The 15,908-nt window shown below is 42.3% G+C and overlaps 1 protein-coding gene across 1 annotated transcript; it reads left to right on the top strand.

Moving 5' to 3' along the window:
- Positions 1-76: 76 nt before the first annotated feature.
- Positions 77-12,934, top strand: LOC100555098 (zinc finger protein 345). Its single transcript, XM_062969287.1, has 6 exons — positions 77-1,446; positions 2,009-2,135; positions 2,997-3,067; positions 3,148-3,274; positions 4,734-5,304; positions 9,761-12,934. The coding sequence occupies exons 1-6, from the start codon at positions 1,084-1,086 to the stop codon at positions 10,932-10,934; spliced, it is 2,433 nt and encodes an 810-aa protein (XP_062825357.1). The 5' UTR covers positions 77-1,083; the 3' UTR covers positions 10,935-12,934.
- The last annotated feature ends 2,974 nt before the right edge of the window (positions 12,935-15,908 follow it).

Raw genomic sequence — 15,908 nt, 5'->3', positions numbered from 1 at the left:
GGATAAAAATACATACATAAAAATATTAATAAAATTAACATAGATTAAAAGCTCTAGTAAAGAGCCAGATCTTGAGTGCGAGGGTAAAAGGCCCCAACTCACGCATGGCTCTCATGTAGGGCGGCAAGGCATTCCATAAGGCAGGGGCACAAATAGAAAAAGCTCTGTGTCTGGTCCTTTCCAAGTGCACTTCTCTAGGACATCAGCACTTTTAATCTTGTACCCATTACTCTGGCCTGGCCTAGTTTTATTGTGTTTTAGCGTGTTGTTTATACTGTTTTAATTGTTTTTAATTTGCCTTTTGTTTTGTATTGTTATATTGTGTGTTGAGGCCTTGGCCTTTGTAAGCCGCATCGAGTCCTTCGGGAGATGCTAGCGGGGTACAAATAAAGTTTAATAATAATAATAATAATAATACATAAATAAAGTGCCAAAGCCCCCCCATAGCCAACCCTGAAACCTGAGGCTTCTTCTTTCTTCCCCAATCCCCTTCCTCTTCCTTTCCCACACAGAAGTCATTTACACAGTCCTAATCTACTAATCAGAACTCTCTTTGTTCTCCTTTTTCTTTGTGTGGAAACATCTTTTCCTTTGCAAAGCGTAATCAAAACTTAAGGGGGGAAAACAGGTCCCAGGCAGGCAGGCAGGCAGGTGAGAGGGTTGTCTGGGGAAAGCCATTGGCCCTCTGCCTGCCTCTCTCTCCCCCGAAGGACCCACTGATGGAGGATTTGATGACCCCCAATCCCAGGTTAGTGCAGGCCTGGGCCAACTTCTTCCCTCCCTCCAGGTGTTTTGAGCTTCAGTCCCTCGTTGGCCCTTGTGAGAAAATCTGGGAATAAGACTCACCAGAAGGAGAGGAAGGAGGAGGAGACAGGCTCCTTTCCAGGCCGGGCAAGGAAGGGTTAAGGAGAGAGAGTTTGGTTCCTAGAGCGACAGGAAAGGCAGGTCTAAGGAGGCCCACTTCCTTCCTTCCTCTCTGGGAACCCAACTCTCTCCCCTTAACCCTTCCTTGCCCAGCTGGGAGAAGAGAGTTTGCTCCTTTGGCCTCTCCTTCCTCCTCTTCTTCCTCACAGTGGTTCCAAAATGGAGAGACCCAACTCACCTGGACTTGAAGGCAACGGGGAAATCTGGGAAATAACTACGCAGATGTTCCCGAATACGCACATGCAGCGCCAGTGCTTCAGGCAGCTCTCCTACCACGAGGGTGAGGGGCCCAGAGAGACTTGCAGCCGCCTCCACGATCTCTGCCGCCAGTGGCTGAAGCCAGAGCAACACACCAAGGCTGAGATGCTGGACCTGGTGATCCTGGAGCAGTTCCTGAGCCTCCTGCCCCCAGAGATGGGGAGCTGGGTCCGAGAGTGTGGGGCAGAGACCTCTTCCCAGGCGGTGGCCCTGGCGGAAGGCTTCCTCCTGAGTCGGGCAGAGGACAAGAGGCAGGAAGGACAGGTGGGAGCATTCCCTCTTGGTTTCACTAACCTTGGGACCGATGGATAGATTAAATATTCATCCTACCTTTCTTCCAAGATGGGACCTATGAGAGAAATAATCCAGACTCTACTTCCTCTGCCTCTTTTCCCACCTGCTCTGCCCCTCCTGCTGTCACCTCCATATCCACTTAAGCTCTGTTGCTGCTCTACTCAAATGTGTTGACCACCAGATATAACATTGAAAATGATGGGAGGGGGATTATAGCATAAAATCCAATAATTTTAGTCATATTTTAAGAATGTTAAGGATTTAATATGTTAAATGTGTAGATTGTATTGTCTTGTTTATTTAGGTTGCTTTTGATATATGTTATCATCGGTATTGAATGTTTGCCACTGTTTTTTATTTTGGTGTATGCCGCCCTGAGTTCCCTTGATGACATAGAGCGGGCTATAAAGAAAGGATTTTTAATATTCTCTTGTTTCAAACTAGGTTATTCTTTTTAAAAAGTCCATGCAGTTTTTGCACATATGTCTGTGATATTATTGAACATTCTCCATATTACCTCTGGCTCTTCCAGGCCCAAAATAACTGCCCAGAAGTCCAGTCTAATGCCCCTGCATCAGAGAAATCTCCATCAAACACCACCCAGAGCCTCAGGCCGAAGGAACTCAAGCAGGAAGGAGATGGAGCTGCAGCCTTGGAGGGTAAGAAGGAACCGTTTTATGCCAGTGTAAATTCCCCTTTGGAGGGATTGTAGCACATTTAGCTTGAGAAGGTGCATATGCAGGATCTCTTGGCCTTGCGAGGGTACATATCTTAAACTCATGTCCTTTGTGTGATGCTTTATGTACTTTAACGTGTATTTTATAGAAATGCAGTTTTATTTCAAAATGCAGTTTTAAATGTTTTTAGTTTTTAATGCCTATTGTATTGTTGATGTGATGGCACTGTGTTGCCAACTTGTAAGCCGCCCTGAGTCCCTTAGGGGAGAAGGGCGGGGAAGAAATACCAAAAAATAAAATAAAATAAATAAATAAAATGTGTCCTTTATAGAAATATCAATATTTTGCAATGTTTGTGTTTTATACTTTATGTTGTAACCCGCCTCGAACTGAAAGGAAAGGCAGATAAGATAAAAATAATACTAATAATAATAAGGCATTTGGTTGCAAAAGGTGTAATTTCAGTGTGATTTGCAGTTTTCTTTCTTGCAATACTTCTACATTAGGCTAAAGATGAATAGGTCTCAAAACTCAGCCATTAGGTATCTTCCCAGGTGGGACCTGAAGCTAAGATGAGCCCTGAAACTGAGCTGGAAGACAAACAGACAACAAGTAATAACTTCAGTCAATTGCAATATCAGGCCCGGTGCTACTTTCAGTTCAACCTACTCAGCACTACTTGCGATATAAAGTCCTAAACTCTATAATTTTACATGTTTTGGGCTGTTGAATGCTCCTGTGTTCTTAGGGTCATTTCCTCATAGGTTTCTTGTTAGGACTGTAATTGTCACCCCTGAGACATGTTTATGTGATCAGCTTTCCACACCTTGCTCTCTCTCCCAGAGGCTGGAATGATGTTGTTGCCGAATCCTCAATCGTTTCTTCCTCTTTGTGATGGAGTGGAACTGAATCAGGTAAGCAGATAGATTCCTGGGAGAGGAGGACTGGAGCTGCCTGGGTGTCATGTGAGAATGAAATCTTTTTTTTCCACCAGGGCCCAATCGCCTTTGAGGACGTGGCTGTCCATTTCTCCCCGGAAGAGTGGGCTCTTCTGAATCCTGATCAGAAAGTCTTGCACGTGCAGGTCATGGAGGAGATTAATGGGATTGTGGACTCTCTTGGTAAGGCTTCCTCATTGATGGGATTTCTATTTCAAAATGCAGTATGCCAGTCAGCAGCTCACTAAGTGGGAGCAGTATCCTAAATCATCACAATTTCTGAGAGTTCTCAAGGCAGGGCTTATGTTAGAAATACATAACTGGAGTCAAATCCATGCATACCACACTCCCTTGCAGCAACAGGGTCCAACATTAATCACCCTAGATGGGTCACACTACTCTCTATCTGTGAGTGTGTGTGTGTGAGGACACAGGGACCGGAGAATGGATTATCAAAAAGAACACACCTCCCCTGGCTTTAGACATGCAGATGCGGCTATACAGTACATCTTTTTATCAGTGTGGTATTCGACTTAGTTCTTCCTCCCAGCCAGGCAGGCTAGCCTTTGCATGTCTGAAGGCTAAGCTCTCATTCTACGCTGCCTCTCCCAGCACACAAATAGCCCCTACTCTCAGTCATTTGCAAGTAGATGACTTGTAATATAATGTGTTCTATGTTCTATGCTTGTAAATGATTGGGGATCGGGGTTTTTTTGTGCACTGGGAGAGGCATATAATAGTACGCTATGCCTCTCTTTCAACTGGTAAGAGTTTAATTCATCGCCACTACATCTGGCTGAGTCTCCAGACCTTCCTTTTTTTTGTTCTCCTCTCTGCTATCATCATTGTTCTCTTTTTCTTTACAGTCCCTATCTTGCATCTTCCCAGCTTTCTCAGCCAAATCTAGCCCTTTGGAACTCACATTTAAAGCAAAGTTCCAAAAACAGTAAAAGTCCCATTTGGTAGTTGATGGTAAAAGCATAACAATCTCTGCAACACTACAAAATTAGGTATTGGACCTTCTACTCTGGAGCAGAAAAATACAAACTTAACTGAATATGGGTAGAGAGAACTGGAGGTTGAGGGAGAGAAATAAAAAGGAGAGAACGATTGTGAAATGGGTGGTAGCAAGGCAAAGTTTCATCTAGGGAAAAAAGGCAAGCATTTGATTGTGAAAGGAAAAGGCATCCATTCCCCCAGAGAGAAGGAGACAAAATGAAAAACTGGACTGGATTGAGCAACAGGTAGCCACTGGAGCATATGTTACTTAACTCTCTCTCTTAGAGGCTCTAGGACAGTGATTCCCAACCTTTTTTTGACCAGGGACCACTTGACGAGGGATTACTCTCCATCATTAGTACCAAAAGGGTTACGAATCAGTTTTTGGCCAACTTTAAATTTGGTTTGGTTATTTGGGGTGCTGATTCAGAAAAGTGCTTAAGGTTAAAAACCACTGCTTTAGGCAGATAAACCGTGTCAACCTTTACTGAATAAGTTGTGAGGAAACAACAGCATTTATATCTTCTTTTCCTTCATGTCTATTTTGTTTTAAGGATAATTTTCATCCATTTCTTATCCCACTTCCTTAGAGTCCTTATCACTCATGCTGAGGAATGATTGTTTTTGTTCTTCTTCTTCACAGTAGATAATGGTGAGAAGAGCCAAGTATGCACCAAATGCAGAAAGCATTTGGGACACAATAGGGGCTTTCATACACACCAGCAAACCCAGAATACAGATGAAGATTCAACCAGTGAAAAGCCCTACAAATGCAATGTATGTGGTCAATGTTTCCCCCAAAATGTGGCACTTGTGCTTCACAAGACATATGATGCTGGGACAAGCCATCATAAATGGAAAATATCAGCAAAATGTGTGGTTGATTACAAATTGCCAGATCTGTGCCAACAAGAAATCTTTGAAGGAAATGAGGATTTCATGAGTAAGGAGTGTGAGAAACCATACAAATGCAAGGAATGTGGAAAATGTTTTGTTCAAAGTTCGTCCCTTGTGAGCCACCAGAGAGTACACACTGGAGAAAACCTATATAGTTGCCCATATTGTGGGAAATGTTTTCCTTCCAGTTCAAGCTTGGCGAAGCACAAAAGACTTCATACAGGAGAGAAGTCATTCCAATGCCAGGAGTGTGGGAATTGTTTTTCTTGCAGTTCAGCCTTGGCGAAGCACAAAAGGCTCCACACAGGAGAGAAGCCATACTGTAGCGGAAACCAGATTTCCCCTCTTCCCGGCTTCTCGTGTGTCTGTGCGGACGCAGTGGAAGTAGGAGACAGACAACTGGAGGTTTTTTCTTTTTCCCAAAGAAAGCAGTTTACTAAAAGTTTCCTGCAGCTGCAGAGGTTCATCCCACGCACAACTAGATGCTCAAAAGGGAGAACGCCGCAGACAGGGTCGAGTGTCTATTTATACAATTCAGTGGGTTCAGTTTACGACCGCCCACATATCAAACCATTGGTGCATATTTGTGGTGCAGTATTACATTTCATTACTTTCGTTTCTCTCAAAACACATGATTTCAGGGAAACCATGTGATAACCCATCGGCTGTGTTCCTGGCCTGCTCGTACCTCCTTATATGGCCATTTCCTCCTACCCCTTCATTCCTGCCTTATTCCCCCATTTTTTTTTTTTTTTTTTTTTTTGCGAAGCGTGTATACAAAAGCTGAAGCAAACTAAATGAGCAGACTTATGGGTCCCTCCAATCCCTTCTAGCTTGTAGCCAAGCTATCTTTTCAGTGGAAAATGAGCGCAGAATAGCATTTGTACATAGTTTCATCACCAGAGGTAAACAACACATGAGGATTAAAAATATTAATCAGGTTTTAGAAAGGACATAGTCCACAGTAGAATTCTGATCTAGCCCAGTCATTTGGCTTCTTCCGATGATGGATTTGTTGCTATGGCCAGAGGTGGCCATTCACATACATGTCCAACTTTCAGGTCTTTTCAGTCTTTGGCATAAAGTCAAACTGGGGGTGTGTTTCCTCTTCCTTGATCAAAGGAATAATGTTCAGTTAATTTGAAGAAAGTCTCTTTGTCCAATCAAGTCTCTAGTCTCTAAGAATTGTCTCTGTGTAAAGAAAAATCTGTAAAGAAAATCTCCATCTCTCACAGGGCTTTAGCTGTCATACTCAGTATACCCAGTGTGTGGCGTGGGGTAGACTTAAACTCCTGCGCGTTTTGGATTCCAAAACAGGCCTTCCAGTAATAATGCCTTATGGATCTCCATTTTGGAAAACAGGCCTCTCAGTAACAATGCCTTATGGATCTCCAATTTAGGAACAGGAGTCCAAAAAAAAAAGCTGAAAAAGAAAACAGGAAGACAGTGAGAGAGAATGGGGGAGGGGGAACGGATTACCCATCTGTCGATCATCCTGTTCGGCATCACTTTTGTCTCAGCCAATCTTGTTGAAATCCCTTGTCTCTCCACGGGTGGGGCAGGTAGGCCACTATTCAGCTCCCAAACGACCCCTCCATGGCCTCTTAAGAAATGATTCCTCCATGGGCCTTCTTCCGCGATCTGCAGTAATCCTTTTTACTCTGGTCCTGCTGCAATGGTTAACTTATTTTATTCTTTGTCACATTGTCTCCGTGCTATATCCTCCTTTTGGCTTAAAAAGCAAGGTTGTTAGATGGCATATAAAAAGTCCCTCATTGTCTCTCAAATCCGGCAAAAATCCGAATTATTTGCAATGTCCCGTTACAAAAGGTCCTAACCAGGAGAGTTGGGTCAAAATAGAAAATTGTATGTTGTTGAGTTGGTCAGCCCTTACAGCCTCCAGCCTGATGCCACACTCCATCACAGCCTTAGCACTCAGCAACACCTATAGGCCCTCCCAGGCCTCTCAATAAACATGTCTCATAGACTTCTGGGTTTTATCCCATACAGGAGTTCAGGACCTGTAGCAAAAAACAATGAGAGGGAAAAGAAGGGGAGGGAAACACTCATCCTTCCAGGCTGTATGGCTCTTGAAGCACTCTCTCTAGTCGTTTCGCTCACATCCACGGCAGGCCTCCTCAGAGGTTGTGCCTTTGACAACACACTCATCTGTCTTGAAATCCAACAAAATCTTTCTTCTCCGCATCTTTTTCTTTTCCTTTCCGCAAACGATTTAACAATCGTGTATCCACTTGCTGCAATGCAATCTTCCACTCCAGTCCTGCTGCAGTGTTAAACTTACTCAATTCCCCTTTTACACCGACTCGTTGAACAGATCAAAATTTGTTAGTAACACACGTTGAAAAGCCTCCTGCCGCTTCTCAAATCTGGCAAAATCCAGGCTGGGGGCGATGGAAAAAATGCCCCTATTTGCAGGATCTAATGTCCCATTTTACAAAAGTCCTAGTCCTCCCTTTCCGTAACCTTTAGAAAGAGTTGGGCCAAAGTCACAAAGTCCAGAATCCAAATCTCACAAAATTATTATGAAGCACTAGCTCCCTTTTTGAATAAAATGTCAATAAAAAAAAATTTAAAAATCAATGTCAGTTCTTAATCCTTCTGTGTCAGGAATATGGGGTCAATTTTTTTTTTTTTTTCAAAAACAAATATATATATATATATTTTTTCTTGCACTGCCAACTTGTGACAGTTTTCCATACAAAGTCTCTACAACCAATAACTCCTCTCCTTGTATTCCAAAGTGCTGCAAAAAAAAGAACCTCCAACATTTCCCTATAACCTGTAAGGGGTTTAAAGTCTGTAGCACCATGTTCTCTAAAAACACTGAAGCATTGTTCTTTCAAAACAAGGATTTTTTTTTTCAAGCCTAAGACCATTTTTTTTCAAAAAAAAAAATATCTACAGCTTCCGAATTGCTTCTGAACAAATCTACTAACATTGTTTATAACTCTTTATGCATTTTGAATTCAACACATACATCTCATTCACACAAAGTCCACAGGAATTCTGATTAGTGGTTAGTTGTTTAGATAAAGTCACACACTCTCTCTCAGCTCATGAAAACATTCTCACCCAGTTGTCCCAAAATAAGTCCAAAGCAAGGATTTAAGATCCAGGTGAAAGACAGAACCCCAAAATATTATATATATATATATATACACACATTTACATCATCATTTTCTTTCTTTCTTTTTTTTTTTTCATATTAAATTCACATTACATTTCACAGCGGCTTTCATTGACCTTGGCTGTCCACTGGAATTCCATTATCTTCCTCTGGGCATTTCGCCTGAGTTTAACCAGAATAACAGGGAGTTTTTACCTTGAACTGTCAAGATTTTCCCACTATCTTTTTGGCATGAGGCCCAGGTGCAAAAGAAAACTTTTTAAGAAAACAGCCTTTGTTCCTCAGAAATAACAAGGGAAAAAAAAAAAACTTTCTGAGCCTCAACACCACTTTAACTCCCTCCCTTTTTCTGCCTCTCTGCAGCTTGTCAGCAAAAGCAAACTAACACAGACAGAACCTCTTCGAATCAGATTTTTTCAACCGTAATAAAACATTTCTAGATATTTGTGCTCAACATTTTTTGTGTAAATCTATAGACTCATTTTTCATTTTCACTTCAATATTACCACGAAACATGCAGAACTTGAAACTCATTATTTCCCACACATGACAAAGAAATCAAACAGTTTTTTTTTTTTTCCTTTCCCCGGGAGTTGCGACTCCTCATGAGCCCTGCACGACTTGGTCTTGGGGCACCCTCACAAGTCTTGTTCTCTGGGGAATTCCTTCTACGGCTCTACTTGCAACTGAGCCGAAATTATCTAACATACACTGTAATGGGGTGGTGGATTTGAACCCACTGCCTCCCATCCTGCCTAATAGAGGGGACTGCCTTGGACTGGGCACCTGGACACTCAACGGTGTGTGTCAGGAATCACAAGACAGAAACCCTTTTATACCTCCCTGGGAACCTTTGTGTGTCCCCTCCCGGCGCTGGTAACTGTGTTCCCTTAGTGTCTCATTTTAACCACTATACTTGCCAGATTGCTGTAGACGTCGGACCAACCTTCGCCCCTGGACTTTTCCCTGGATCCTTTTCCCTGCCTGGTTTCTTTGGAACCTCGCTGTCGTTGCGGCTCCCACCGTCGGCCGGCGTTGGCATCAGAGGCAAGTACCGCAGCCGGTCTTACAATATTCAGGGGCCCCTTCTCGTCTCACGGTAGTTGCCTCTGGCCCCCACCGCCGAGTTGGGACCGTCCCGCCAACGGGATCCGTCTCCGATCTCCTGGCCCGTCTTATTGTGGAATCACGTCGGGGTCACCAGAAAATGTAGCGGAAACCAGATTTCCCCTCTTCCCGGCTTCTCGTGTGTCTGTGCGGACGCAGTGGAAGTAGGAGACAGACAACTGGAGGTTTTTTCTTTTTCCCAAAGAAAGCAGTTTACTAAAAGTTTCCTGCAGCTGCAGAGGTTCATCCCACGCACAACTAGATGCTCAAAAGGGAGAACGCCGCAGACAGGGTCGAGTGTCTATTTATACAATTCAGTGGGTTCAGTTTACGACCGCCCACATATCAAACCATTGGTGCATATTTGTGGTGCAGTATTACATTTCATTACTTTCGTTTCTCTCAAAACACATGATTTCAGGGAAACCATGTGATAACCCATCGGCTGTGTTCCTGGCCTGCTCGTACCTCCTTATATGGCCATTTCCTCCTACCCCTTCATTCCTGCCTTAATACCAATGCCAGGAATGTGGGAAATGTTTTGTTTACAGCTCACAATTGCTGACCCACAGAAGAGACCACACAGGAGAGGAGCCATACCAATGCCAGGAGTGTGGAAAAGGTTTTGCTAACAGTTCAAACTTGTTGAGGCACAAAAGACTCCACACAGGAGAGAAACCATACCAATGCCAGGAATGTGGAAAATGTTTTGTTCAAAGTTCATCCCTTGTGAGCCACCAGAGAGTCCACACCGAAGAAAACCCATATAGTTGCACAGATTGTGGGAAATGTGTTTCTTCCAGTCCAAGCTTGGTGAGGCACAAAAGACTCCACACAGGAGAGAAGCCATACCAATGTCAGGAGTGTGGGAAATGTTTTGCTGACAGTTCAGCCTTGGTGAGCCACCAAAGGCTCCACACAGGAGAGAATCCATACCAATGCCAGGAGTGTGGGAAACGTTTTGCTTTCAGTTCATGCTTGGTGAGGCACGAAAGACTTCACAGAGGGGAGAAGCCATACCAATGCCAGGAGTGTGGGAAATGTTTTGCTGAAAGTTCAAGCTTGTTGAGGCACAAAAGACTTCACACAGGGGAGAAGCCATACCAATGCCAGGAGTGTGGAAAATGTTTTGCTTCCAATTCATGCTTGGTGAGGCACAAAAGACTTCACACAGGGGAGAAGCCATACCAATGCCAGGAGTGTGGAAAATGTTTTGCTGCCAGTTCAGACTTGGTGAGTCACAAAAGACTCCACACAGAAGAGAATCCATACCAATGCCAGGAGTGTGGGAAATGTTTTGGTTTCAGTTCAAACTTGGTGAGGCACAAAAGATTTCACACAGGGGAGAAGCCATACCAATGCCAGGAGTGTGGAAAATGTTTTCCTTACAGTTCAGGCTTGGTAAGTCACAAAAGACTTCACACAGGAGAAAAGCCATACAAATGCCAGGATTGTGGGAAATGTTTTGCTGACGGTTCAGCCATGCTGAGGCACAAAAGACTCCACACAGGAGAGAAGCCATTCCAATGCCAGGAGTGTGGGAAATGTTTTTCTTCCAGTTCATATTTGGTGAACCACAAAAGGCTTCACACAGGAGAGAAGCCATACCAATGCCAGGAGTGTGGAGAATGTTTTGCCCGCAGTTCTTATTTGGTGAACCACAAAAGGCTTCACACAGGAGAGAAGCCATAGCAATGCCAAGAGTGTGATACATGTTTTCCTTGCAAATCATCACTTCTGCGACACCAGAGCATCCACACAGGAAAGAAACCATAGAAATGTGAGGAATGTGGAAAATGTTTTATTCAGAGTTCATCCCTTTTGAGCCACCAGAGAATTCATAGAGGAGAAAAACCATCCAAAGTGTTGGACAAAAGTAATGAAATGAATTTCAACAGGGAAAATGCAGGTTGGGGACATTCTGGTTCTGTAGACATTTCAGCATTTTCCGATGAACCTGTGTGATTCTCTTGGCTTCAAGTAGCACTTGGCCTGACTTTGGACTGATGTCTTAGACAACTCTCTCCTTGGTTTTGAACGCTGTTTGTTTGTTTGTTTTTTTACTTGGGACTGTTTTGGAGAACTCTTTTGCTTCTCTGGAAACTGGTATCACCATGGGACTGGACTGTCTTTCCCGTGATTGGCTTTTGTGGGTAAAGATCTGATTTCACACAGAACCCTTTGAGAAGTTCTGCTTAAGATTTGGTGGAGTCCCTGTTCTTGTCATTTGAATCCATAAGTGGAGGTCCTGTTCTTGGAGCAGTAGAAAGCAACCTCCCTGTTGCAATTCTTTAGAGGGTTAAATATGATGTCACCTATTCTGAAGTGGAGCTACAATGGTGAAATGTGTTAAACGCTAGTGCCGGCTGGACTGCTGAGCTGAAGGTTGGGTTGCTGACTTGAAGGTGACCAGTTCAAATCTTCGAGTCGAAGTGAGCTCCCATCTGTCAGCTCTAGCTTGTGGGGACATGAGAAAAGCCTCCCAGAAGGATGTAACACATCCGGGCATCCCCTGGGCAATATCTCTGTTGACAGCCAATTCCCTCATACCAGGAGCGACTTGCAGTATGTTCTCTAGTTGCTTTTGACATGATAAAAGAAACCCTATTGTTAAAAAAAATGTAAATCCATCAATTGTTCCTGTTTGGGCTTAGTTTCCAGGTCCTTTACAACCTTGGTTGCAAATGTCCAGTCTGTGAATGTTGTTTTTCAGCTGGGATTCCAGAACTGAACACAGTGCTTCTGTTGAGGCCAAGCCAAAGAAAAATATGCTTACACTATTATTTCCCTTAATGTGCAAATTCTATTTCTGGCTAGAATTTACTGTCTGTTTCTCTGCTCCTGGCACACATACTTTTAATGTACATTAAATTTTTAAAACAACAACAACACAGAAATCTCGTTATTTGAGAATTAACCATGTTATCAGAATTTGATCTGTTTTGCAAAATTTTAGTCCCTGGATCTTATACGAGAGTTATCCGGAAAGTAAGACTACAAGATTTTTATTAAAATACAGAGAATGAATATACAGTAAAGTCTCACTTATCCAACATAAACGGGCCAGCAAAATGTTAGGTAAGGAAAAATGTTAGATAATAAGGAGGGATTAAAGAAAAGCCTATTAAATGTCAAATTACATTATGATTTTATAATTTAAGCACCAAAACATCATGTTTTACAACAAATGACAGAAAAAGCAGTTCAATACATAGTAACTGTAATGAAGTGTTGTTGTTTTTTAGTTACAGATGCCATGTTTAATTGTGTTTTAAAAGGGTCAATATTTCAGTTACTCTGCACTCATGAGTGGTTGCCATGGAGAAGGGGGCGGAGCCAATAGTCGTTTTGCTAGAGGAGTGCAGGTTTGAAAAAGAGCCATTAATTTGTGCCCTTCTGAGGTGCAGAGAAGGTTGATCCTCAGTGAAGGGATCAGGGAGGCTCAAATGTTTGATTTTGAATCAGTTTAAAATAAGTTTGGTGACTTATTTTAAGATAGTCTGTTTCCAGATAAGGATGTGATTGTAATTCACAGGGTGACTGCAGGTTAAAACAGTAGAGAAAGAAGTGGTATTTTAAAGTTTGAAACACCTCAGTATAGCTTTGCAACTGTTATTCAAAGTACCTCTAAAAAGTAGTTATTGTAACCATTAAGCTTGTGCTTCAATAAATGTGTTATGTTCTTTTTAACATATCGGCTTCTGTCATCTATTTTACCATCAAAAGCAAACCAGAAAGAAGAAAAATAAAATTTAAAAAGTCTCCTCTCTAAGTAGCCAGTGGATGATAGCATAGGTGTTAAAGACTGGCTCGGAGGGGAAGTAAAGGAGAGATTTCCAAGAGAGTAATAAAACAAGCCTTTTATTGTTATCACAGTTGATGATAAGGCAAACAGCCGTATAAAGTGAAGAAGTGTATAATTATATTTGGTTTATAGATGATATGTGTATTTGATTTTGGTTAAACAGCCAGGTTTGGCTAAGTTTAAAATGGTGAGTATGTGAATTGACATTATGTATGGGGAAGGTAGCCATCTTAGAATGCTAGAGCAGGTTACCATAGCAACAGGGGCGGAGCCAACCGCCGCCTGGAAAGGAAAAGGGGGAATATTTTAAAACCCAGCAGTTGGTGATTCTCTAGTCACAGAGAAGGATCTGATTCTTGTGTGGAGAATCAGGCTGGCTTAAATAGAGAGATTTGAGTCGGATTTAGGATAGACCAGACTAGGCAAGTTAGGTGATTTGTCTAGGGTCAGTTATAGAATCTGTGGATTAGGGAACATTAATCCCAGGGGATCCAGGAAGATCAGGGTTTAGTGTAATCCAGAGAAGGAAATATTTTGAAAGTTTAACCACCTCATAACCGTTTGTAACCATTAAGTGAAGTGCCTTTAATAAGTTATCTGAAACCATCAAGCTCTGTACCTGCAATAAACTTGTTTTGATTTTATTCCAACTAAGCCTCTGTCATACTCTCATATTAAGTTAAGTAACATCAACACCTGAAGTGGAACAAATAGAGAAAGCTTATAAGAACCAGTACCATCTGCCTGACGTCTCTCCATTGGTGGCAGCGAAGAAGATAGTTAACTAAATAATTAATTAACATCATCTCTCACAAAACATCTTTATTAAGTGGTGGTATCTGTGTGTATGTGTGTGGGATTAAAAAGGGTTCCATCTCTGACACACATTCCTGTCAGACACCTCACCTCTGTACATATTGGTGGCTAAGCTGAGGGATTCTAAAAGGGATTCCATCCTCTGCCACCCTCAGCATCTCTACATAAATTGGTGGCAGCGGTGGGATTCAAAGAGGGATTCCATTCTCTGCCACATAAGTTCCTTACAAGTCTCCTCTCTAAGTAGCCAGTAGATGATAGCATAGGTGTTAAAGACTGGCTCGGAGGGGAAGTAAAGGAGAGATTTCCAAGAAAGTAATAAAACAAGCCTTTTATTGTTATCACAGTTGATGATAAGGCAAACAGCCGTAGGCACCCACTTTAATGGGTCCGTACCATGCAAATGGCCGTCGCAACATGTGCATAGCAAACAAAGGATATATACCTTTGGCTTATCTAAAATTGACCAATGACTGAGGGTCTTCCTCACCTTCCACACCTACTTAGCATAAATGATACCTGTGACCTCACTTGTTTACTCTGAGCTTTCTTCTCTCCTTGGAACTTCCTGGAGAAAGGCACCAGCTCACAGGAAGGGAGGGGCATATGCAGAGGCAAAGCTACATAGGCAATAGTTTATTATTTTCTGACTTATGGTCCCTTCATAGGTATTACAGTATGCTTTCACATAATCATCAAGTTCAATACATTTTAGGACGGGTTTTTTAATGCCTGTGTCATAGAAATCACCTGCCAGATGAAGCAGCAGCAACAGAGCCAGAGCTGGGAGCAGATGGCAGCGGACAAGAGGACAAGAGTGTGTTTTTTTTTCTGTTGCAGAGAACATTTGGATGTACAGTAGAGTCTCACTTATCCAACATTCTGGATTATCCAACGCATTTTTGAAGTCAATGTTTTCAATATATTGTGATATTTTGGTGCTAAATTCATAAATACAGTAATTACTACATAGAATTAATGCGTACTGAACATAGAAGTAATGCGTACTTGACTACTGTCAAATATGTTGTATAACATGATGTTTGGGTGCTTAATTTGTAAAATCATAACCTATTTTGATGTTTAATAGGCTTTTTCTTAATATCCCCTTATTATCCAACATATTTGCTTATCCAACGTTCTGCCGGCCCGTTTATGTTGGATAAGTGAGACTCTACTGTAATAATTACAGCAAATATTAGGCTTCTCTCTCCCCCCCCCCCCCCATCCCCTTCCTTGTTGACACAAATGACATTTATATAGAGTCTCACTTATCCAACACTCAGTTATCCAACGTTCTGGATTATCCAACGCAGTTTTGAAGTCAATGTTTTCAATACATCGTGATATTTTGGTGCTAAATTCATAAATACAGTAATTACTACATAGCATTAATGCGTACTGAACCACTTTTTCTGTCATATTTGTTGTATAACATGATGTTTTGGTGCTTAATTTGTAAAATCATAACTTAATTTGATGTTTAATAGGCTTTTCCTTAATCCCTCCTTATTATCCAACATATTTGCTGATCCAACGTTCTGCCGGCCCATTTATGTTGTTTAAGTGAGACTCTACTGTACTATGATTCAGCAGCTTGGACATGGATAAAAGAGAGGATCTTTCTAAAATATGAAAGACTTGTTATAACTGAAGAGACTGATCTAAAATATGGATGGCATGCAAACAGGAAATTCATTGATGAGAGGATGGAATAAATACAAAATACTTTTTTTCCTATAAAATACCTGCATTGACAAGTAATTACAGGCTTAGGCAAACTGCGGCCCTCCCTCCCTCCCTCCAGGTGTTTTGGACTTCAACTCCCAGAATTCCTGGCCTCAGGCCCTTTCCTTTCCCCCCTCAGCCGCTTAAGCGGCTGAGTGGGAAAAGGAAAGGGCCTGAGGCCAGGAATTCTGGGAGTTGAAGTCCAAAACACCTGGAGGGAGGGAGGGCCGCATTTTGCCTAAGCCTGGCTTAAAGAGTTGTTGTTTTCTGTCTCCTCAGTGAGTGTTAGAAAGGCCAACCTGTGAGGGAAACAGGTC

The sequence above is a fragment of the Anolis carolinensis genome, chromosome 2 (genome assembly GCF_035594765.1).
Source record: "Anolis carolinensis isolate JA03-04 chromosome 2, rAnoCar3.1.pri, whole genome shotgun sequence".
NCBI classification, from domain to species: domain Eukaryota; kingdom Metazoa; phylum Chordata; class Lepidosauria; order Squamata; family Dactyloidae; genus Anolis; species Anolis carolinensis.
This window is presented reverse-complemented; position numbering and strand designations above follow the sequence as displayed.

Coding starts and splice junctions, on each gene's coding strand:
- LOC100555098 (XM_062969287.1), top strand. CDS start 1,084: ATGGAGAGACCCAACTCACCTGGACTTGAAGGCAACGGGGAAATCTGG. Junction 3,275..4,733: donor TGGGATTGTGGACTCTCTTG/GTAAGGCTTCCT, acceptor TCTTCTTCACAG/TAGATAATGGTGAGAAGAGC. Junction 5,305..9,760: donor CTCCACACAGGAGAGAAGCC/ATACTGTAGCGG, acceptor GCCTTAATACCA/ATGCCAGGAATGTGGGAAAT.